The sequence below is a fragment of the Salmo trutta genome, chromosome 12 (assembly GCF_901001165.1).
Source record: "Salmo trutta chromosome 12, fSalTru1.1, whole genome shotgun sequence".
Classification (NCBI taxonomy): Eukaryota; Metazoa; Chordata; class Actinopteri; order Salmoniformes; family Salmonidae; genus Salmo; species Salmo trutta.
Window position 1 is genome coordinate 72,642,844 of NC_042968.1, and position 8,513 is coordinate 72,651,356.

At 41.7% G+C, this 8,513-nt stretch overlaps 1 protein-coding gene across 2 annotated transcripts; it reads left to right on the forward strand.

Annotated features, from left to right (window-relative positions):
• Window positions 1–4,591: 4,591 nt before the first annotated feature.
• On the forward strand, window positions 4,592–6,460 carry LOC115204114 (uncharacterized). Of its 2 annotated transcripts, XM_029769437.1 has the most exons (3): window positions 4,592–4,786; window positions 5,345–5,882; window positions 6,309–6,460. In XM_029769437.1, exons 2-3 carry the CDS (start codon window positions 5,499–5,501, stop codon window positions 6,381–6,383), a joined length of 459 nt encoding a protein of 152 aa, XP_029625297.1. In that variant the 5' UTR covers window positions 4,592–4,786; window positions 5,345–5,498; the 3' UTR covers window positions 6,384–6,460. The 2 variants fall into 2 exon arrangements, with proteins under 2 accessions (XP_029625297.1, XP_029625296.1); XM_029769436.1 differs by having other exon boundaries at window positions 4,592–5,882.
• The last annotated feature ends 2,053 nt before the right edge of the window (window positions 6,461–8,513 follow it).

The window sequence follows — 8,513 nt, forward strand, 5'->3', positions numbered from 1 at the left end:
ATCCCTCACACTTGACTCGACCAATATAAATCGTTCTTTGGCTAGCTGTGATATTTGGAAAAGTGTGACAAGAATGTAACGCGGTTAAGCTATTTCTGTCTGTGTGTGACCAGGGAAAGTGAGAGTCTGTATGTTATAATCGATGTGTGACACAAATGATATGCCCTTCCTGCTCATCAATGGGAACAAGCTTTGACCCTGTTCACATTACTGCAAAATAACCACTGGGGAATGTTCCGGATCAGCGAATGGTTTGTTACCATCAGAACCAGAAAATATGTTCAATGAACAGAAGTTCAGACTGCTCAACATTGTGATCCTAACATAGCTCATGTTTGTACAATCACCTATTCTCCTCTTCTAGTTAACCTTCATCTAGGGATTTTTATGTTTTTCTGATTCTTTTAACAGGTTGTTTTTTAACCTATGCATTATTTTAACTTCTTAAACCCTTTGCACAGTCTTCCATAGTGACACTTTAAGTTTCCCAAATGGTGGAAACAAATCACAGATTTCTATGGAAGATTTACCTGAAGTGTACTGAAACTGGAGTTTCCTTTGAGAAATTCAATTTAAAAAGCCCGTTTTGGCTTCTATTATGGCCGCTATAGCTTTAATCACAAATTGAGGAACTATATATTAGCATGGTTGTTTACTACTATAGGAAAGATTGAGTGGGGATAGGAAGTCTTTCCTTTCCACAGTAGGTAGTGTAAATACATGGTTCTTGCTTTAAATGACTTGCTATCTAATCATATTTGAATATGACGTATTCAATATTTGATGTACTTAAATATTTATTGTTTCATAAAATGACACTGCTATTGGTCACTAGATACTTCAGATCACTGTGAAAATATATCCCAGTTTGGCATCTTTAGACGTCTACATTACAGCACAAACCACTGTATGTATGCTTATCCTACTTGAAGGTAACCAATAAGACAAGCTACTTGATGGTGCTTGGTTGCATGTGATGGTAGGACCATGGATATTGACTTGATAAATTAAGATGGCTGCCTAGAATCAGGTTTTCCTTACCCACTTATACCCTCAAGGCCTGTTTCCTGGACATAGATTAATCTTTGTCCTGGACTAGGAAACATTTTCAATGGAGATTATGTTTTTAGTTCAAGACTAGGCTTAATATGTGTCCGGGAAACCGTCAATCTTTTCCTCAGGTACATAGGAAGACATTCCTTCTCTTATTCCAGGGTCACAGTCCCATCTCTATGAATCAGACTTTTCATTGTTGTTGTTTATGATGCTATTTATTCATTAAACTATTTTTGCGTATTTGTAAAACATGTGTACATGCATTTTCTTTCTGTTCCAGAACAGAAGTGTCCAGTCCAGTTACTCTCATTCCCACTCATCTGCTGTATGTGTTGGTGTCCGTCATCTCTGCCTCTATAGGTTAATTTCCAACCAACATCATCAGGAAATGGTCTTCATCCAAAACCACAAGATGACCACACATGACCAGGTATTAACTTAGATTGTACATGGTAATTATCCAGTAATAACCTACAGTATGGATAACTTGTTTTCTTTGGGATTCATTTAAACAAGCCCCCACAACAGGCACCATTTGGTACTAGGTTATGAAAATGTGTTTTAATTGTTTTAAGTACCTAACACCATACTATTTCCCTAGTAAATGCCAGTCGAAACAGTACCATAAAATCAATTGCTACCAAAATTCAGCCTGTGGGAACATCTTATTATCAAATGAGGCATCTACTGTAGTTGAGGTCTAGGGATTTTCTCTTAAACCAAAAACAATGAGATCGTCCCCCGATGATGTTTGTTGTAATGGAATGTGTATATCTGACTACTCTATGCAGGGTTCCATCCTATCCAAAGAAAAGTTGTCTGGACCAATGTCAATATTTTCCATAGTTACTGGCTTGTGTTTGTGTGGGGATGTTCTTATTTGTCATGGGAGTGTCTAACAACCCTGGACATGATTGAAATATGAATCCTGTCTGTTGTTGACAGTAGGTATCCTGGGGTATATGTCAGACTCATTATAGGGACTGCTAACCTTCTCTTCATTGACAACCAGATGGCTCTAAAAATACCTCTCCATTTCAGAACTGTCCCACATCTTTCCCGAAGTCTTTCTGAATGCATAGGCAGGTTTTAGGGTTAGCCAGGCAGGACTCGCTGTGAACATGATGTCCCCTCTGTCAGCAAGCAATGACTTCAGCAGACAAACCACTCCTTGGTAAATATAAATAACCTAAAGATATGGTTGAATATAGCCTATATCTATGCTATTAGTAGATTGGCACAAGGTTGGTTTACACCTGGGTTGCACTGTTCCAATCAAAGCTTACCCCCCCTCTCTTTTCCTTTCCCCAACGCTTCCTCTACTGTCACGACTCCACTCCCTTCTCCCATTGGATGGAAACCATTGCCATAGTAACCTTGACAAATTGTTGATGTCACCAGTGAATTTGTGAATGAGAGATAAGAACGGAGAGAAGCAGGGGAGAGTCAAAGAGCCTATTTTAGTGGTGGTGTTGCGCCGATGGGTAACTGAGTGTGTGTGTGAGTCTGAGCCTGTAGGTACAATTGAAGTCGGAAGTATACATACACTTAGGTTGGAATCATTAAAACTTGTTTTTAAACCACTCCACAAATTTCTTGTTAACAAACTATAGTTTTAGCAAGTTGGTTAGGACATCTACTTTGTGCATGATACAAGTAATTTTTCCAACAATTGTTTACAGACAGATTATTTCACTTATAATTCACTGTATCACAATTTCAGTGGGTCAGAAGTTTATATACACTAAGTTGACTGTGCCTTTAAACAGCTTGGAAAATTCCTGAAAATTATGTCATGGCTTTAGAAGCTTCTGATAAGCTTATTGACATAATTTGAGTCAATTGAAGTTGTACCTGTGGATGTATTTCAAGGCCTACCTTCAAACTCAGTGCCTCTTTGCTTGACATCATGGAAAATCAAAAGAAATCAGCCAAGACCTCAGAAAAAAATTGGAGACCTCCACAAGTCTGGTTCATGATTGGGAGCAATTTCCAAACGCCTGAAGGTCCCACATTCATCTGTACAAACAGTAGTACGCAAGTATAAACACCATGGGACCACGCTGCCGTCATACCTCTCAGGAAGGATACCCGTTCTGTCTCCTAGAGATGACCATGCTTTGGTGCGAAAAGTGCAAATCAATCCCAGAACAACAGCAAAGGACCTTGTGAAGATGCTGGAGGAAACAGGTACAAAAGTATCTATATCCCCAGTAAAACGAGTCCTATATCGACATAACCTGAAAGGCCGCTCAGCAAGGAAGAAGCCACTGCTCCAAAGCCCCAATTAAAAAAGTCACTACGGTTTGCAGCTGCACATGGGGACAAAGATCGTACTTTTTGGAGAAATGTCTTCTGGTCTGATGAATCAAAAATATAACTGTTTGGCCATAATGACCATAGTTATGTTTGGAGGAAAAAGGGGGAGGCTTGCAAGCCGACGAACACCATCCCAACCGTGAAGCACGGGGGTGGCAGCATCATGTTATTGGGGTGTTTTGCTGTAGGAGGGACTGGTGCACTTCACAAAATAGATGGCATCATGAGGGAGGAAAAGTATGTGGATATATTGAAGCAACATATCAAGACATCAGTCAGGAAGTTAAAGCTTGGTCGTAAATGGGTCTTACAAATGGACAATGACCCCAAGCATTCTTCCAAAGTTGTGGCAAAATGGCTTAAGGACAACAAAGTCAAGGTATTGGAGTGGCCATCACAAAGCCCTGACCTCAATCCTATAGAAAATATGTGAGCAGAACTGAAAAAGGGTGTGCGAACAAGGAGGCCTACAAACCTGACTCAGTTACACCAGCTCTTGTCAGGAGGAATGGGCCAAAATTGACCCAACTTATTGTGGAAAGCTTGTGGAAGGCTAACCAAAATGTTTGACCCAAGTTAAACAATTTAAAGCCAATGCTACCAAATACGAATTGAGTGTATGTAAACTTCTGACCCACTGGGAATGTGATGAAAGAAATAAAAGCTGAAATAAATCATTCTCTCTACTATTATTCTGACATTTCACATTCTTAAAATAAACTTGTGATTCTAACTGACCTAAGACAGGGAATCTTTACTAGGATTAAATGTCAGGGATTGTGAAAAACTGAGTTTAAATGTATTTGGCTAAGGTGTATGTAAACTTCTGACTTCAACTGTACATGTGTGAATATGTTAGCACTGGTTTACTGTACTAAAATGTACCTGAAGGAACATATTTTCATGTAAATAGTCTGGAATTCGGTGCATTTCCAAAACAACATGACTGCAGAAAACCCTTAGTTGCCCATGAGAACTTCTCAGGGCCCTCTCTTATCTTCTCTGAGACACAACTCTTAAGACCGTTATTACCCTGCAGAGATAGTGGGGGATGGGCTTTCCATTGTTTAAAGACACTGCCCCTCAACTTTCACACCTCTAAAGTTAAGGGGCAGTGTCTTTAAACAATGGAAAGCCCATCTCCACACTACCTCTGCAGGTTAATAACAGACTTAACGCTTCGAACACACCGATTGCATCACTGCTGCATAACATTTTGCGCAGCTAGGCAACTATACTGATGCAGGTATCTTTTGCAGATGGTCGCATGCGGTTGGACACATGGAGGAGAGAATCATTTTCGCAGTATCCTCAAAACCGTGTCTTTTTGACACAAATGCTGACAGCTACAGGGACTTAAACACAAAAAATGCTGCTTGGAGACAAGTGTCCACGATAGTAGGATTGCCAGGTCAGTTTAGTAGTGAGCTTGTGCTAGATGTGGCTATTTAACGTTAGCTAGCTAACCTAGCTTGCTAATCTAGCCAATGAGGTGTGTGTGTGTGTGTGTGTGTGTGTGTGTGTGTGTGTGTGTGTGTGTGTGTGTGTGTGTGTGAGAAAGAAAGAAAGAAATAGTCATATAACTTATGCTAGTTACTACCCCTGATAACTTTACCAAATAATAATGTTTGAGAGTGTGAGTGTGTATGTCAGATAAATAGTAATAGAAATGGTAGATGCTACTGTACCCCTGATAATTTGTTCAGATAACCGTGTGTGTGTACAGTAGGTGACATGTTCATGATAGCTATCTAATAACTATAGTAATGCTAGGTAATGGTTTGGCTTATCATGATCATGTCTATGTAGAAGAAGATTTTAGGAGGAAGTGGAGAGGACTCAGGGACAGGTATCAGAGAGAGAGAAGGGTAGAGAAAGAGAAGAAGAGTTCTGGGTCAGCAGCTTCAAGCCAGCAGCCTTGGCGCTTCTGCGACATTGTTTTTTTTCTGGATCCATTTATTGTGCCTAGGGCAACGAGTGGCAATTTTACAGCCAGACCCTCTACTGCGTCATCCACAAGTGTTGTCACCACCGGTGCATCAAGACCCTCAACATCATCTACAAGTGCGACCATCGCCTCCACCGGTGCAGCGAGACACTCTACATCTACATCATCCACAAATATGACCACCACCGGTACAGCGATGGAAGATGATGAAATGGAGGAAGCACCTCTGGATCTAGGACCACCTGAGATTATTATGAACCTCACGGAAGTGACCACTGAGGACCTCGTTGAACAGGATGTGGCCATGGAGACAAACGAGGAGAGAAACAGAGAGAGAAACATGGAGAGAAACGAAGAGGAACAACGTCACACCAGGCGTCATCGGAGGTACCAGCCCCCAGATCCACTCAACTCATTTCAGCAGAGGCTCCTCCAAGCTGTCGAGAGGGATGCATCCCAACCTGATGCTCACAGGAAGGAGGATGAAGAGACCCTCTTTGCCTTGAGCCTGGTGCCAACTCTGAAGAGGCTGCCTCAGCAAAGAAAAGCAGCAGTCAAGGTTAAAATGTATCAGCTACTTTTCAAAGCCGAGTTCAGTGGTAAAAAAGAAAATTCTCTACATCACAGGTAGTGTCATAAGTGATGCGACAGTGAAGTAAAATAGGTAATTTTTACAGTATACTCATGTAGGCTAATTGGTATTTCAGATCAAAGTATTAATATGAGGCAAATGTATACCTGTTGTTTCTAGGTTAGAAAATATCCCAAAACAACTGTTTGCTGTCTAAATATGTTCATATTCATATTTTGATCTGAAATGCAAATTCCGTGAGTAAACAGCAAGTATTACCAACTTTACTGCACTGTTCCAATATTTATGCCTCTAACTACACTATACAAGCAGTATTTAGTTAACATAAATCTCACCGTCTATGGTGTTATATTATGTAATGCTTGTATGTGTTGTTTTTCTTTTCCCTTCCAGAGATGGAGTCAATTTAGCCGAGCAGCTCACAGGAAGGACAGGAAGAGGAGAGGAGTTGTCTGGTTGTTGTTTTGACCTCCCTCATTGTACGTTTCTTTTCACACACGTCAGTTCCGTTTAAATTCAGTCAATTCATAAAGTCATTTGTTTATAAAGTCTTAGGATAGCATTCATTATTAGTGTTACATACATTTCTGAATTGACAGAATTGAAACTCACACACTGGAGAATTCAGATGCTCTTGTTAGTCTCTTACGAGACTAAAGGTCAACATATTTCTTTCATTTAAAACCACTTGAAAACCAGGGTGTTGAAACTGTTTGTGAAGTTATGTTCCATCAACTGGTCCATGACGTCCAGCGGCCATTTTGTTTGTTTAGCTGTGTTATGGTTACACATTATTTATTTATTTTCAGAGATAGAGACACACACACACTTCTCGTCCACTCCTCTCTGTACCTCAGATCTCCAGTGCCCTGCCCTCTCTCTTTATGGCCATGTCTGAAGTTCCCCTACTACGTCTAGGCTTTATGAGTAGTCGCTGTATCTGTCTGAAGTTCCCCTACTACGTCTAGGCTTTATGAGTAGTCCCTGTATCTGTCTGAAGTTCCCCTACTACGTCTAGGCTTTATGAGTAGTCCCTGTATCTGTCTGCAGTTCCCCTACTACGTCTAGGCTTTATGAGTAGTCCCTGTATCTGTCTGCAGTTCCCCTACTACGTCTAGGCTTTATGAGTAATCCCTGTATCTGTCTGCAGTTCCCCTACTACGTCTAGGCTTTATGAGTAGTCCCTGTATCTGTCTGAAGTTCCCCTACTACGTCTAGGCTTTATGAGTAGAGTCCCTGTATCTGTCTGCAGTTCCCCTACTACGTCTAGGCTTTATGAGTAGTCCCTGTATCTGTCTGCAGTTCCTCTACTACGTCTAGGCTTTATGAGTAGAGTCCCTGTATCTGTCTGCAGTTCCCCTACTACGTCTAGGCTTTATGAGTAGAGTCCCTGTATCTGTCTGAAGTTCCCCTACTACGTCTAGGCTTTATGAGTAGAGTCCCTGTATCTGTCTGAAGTTCCCCTACTACGTCTAGGCTTTATGAGTAGTCCCTGTATCTGTCTGCAGTTCCCCTACTACGTCTAGGCTTTATGAGTAGTCCCTGTATCTGTCTGCAGTTCCCCTACTACGTCTAGGCTTTTTGAGTAGTCCCTGTATCTGTCTGCAGTTCCCCTACTACGTCTAGGCTTTATGAGTAGTCCCTGTATCTGTCTGAAGTTCCCCTACTACGTCTAGGCTTTATGAGTAGTCCCTGTATCTGTTTGAAGTTCCCCTACTATGTCTAGGCTTTATGAGTAGAGTCCCTGTATCTGTCTGCAGTTCCCCTACTACGTCTAGGCTTTATGAGTAGTCCCTGTATCTGTCTGCAGTTCCCCTACTACGTCTAGGCTTTATGAGTAGTCCCTGTATCTGTCTGCAGTTCCTCTACTACGTCTAGGCTTTATGAGTAGTCCCTGTATCTGTCTGCAGTTCCCCTACTACGTCTAGGCTTTATGAGTAGTCCCTGTATCTGTCTGCAGTTCCCCTACTACGTCTAGGCTTTATGAGTAGTCCCTGTATCTGTCTGCAGTTCCCCTACTACGTCTAGGCTTTATGAGTAGTCCCTGTATCTGTCTGAAGTTCCCCTACTACGTCTAGGCTTTATGACTAGAGTCCCTGTATCTGTCTGCAGTTCCCCTACTACGTCTAGGCTTTATGAGTAGTCCCTGTATCTGTCTGAAGTTCCCCTACTACGTCTAGGCTTTATGAGTAGTCCCTGTATCTGTCTGCAGTTCCCCTACTACGTCTAGGCTTTATGAGTAGAGTCCCTGTATCTGTCTGAAGTTCCCCTACTACGTCTAGGCTTTATGAGTAGTCCCTGTATCTGTCTGAAGTTCCCCTACTATGTCTAGGCTTTATGAGTAGAGTCCCTGTATCTGTCTGCAGTTCCCCTACTACGTCTAGGCTTTATGAGTAGTCCCTGTATCTGTCTGCAGTTCCCCTACTACGTCTAGGCTTTATGAGTAGTCCCTGTATCTGTCTGAAGTTCCCCTACTACGTCTAGGCTTTATGAGTAGTCCCTGTATCTGTCTGCAGTTCCCCTACTACGTCTAGGCTTTATGAGTAGTCCCTGTATCTGTCTGCAGTTCCCCTACTACGTCTAGGCTTTATGAGTAGT

What these genes read in the sequence shown, in the direction of transcription:
- LOC115204114 (XM_029769436.1), top strand. Translation starts at nt 5,142, where the DNA reads ATGCTAGGTAATGGTTTGGCTTATCATGATCATGTCTATGTAGAAGAA. An exon ending in AAAGAAAAGCAGCAGTCAAG is followed by an intron (nt 5,883 to 6,308) that starts GTTAAAATGTAT and finishes TTTCCCTTCCAG; the next exon opens with AGATGGAGTCAATTTAGCCG.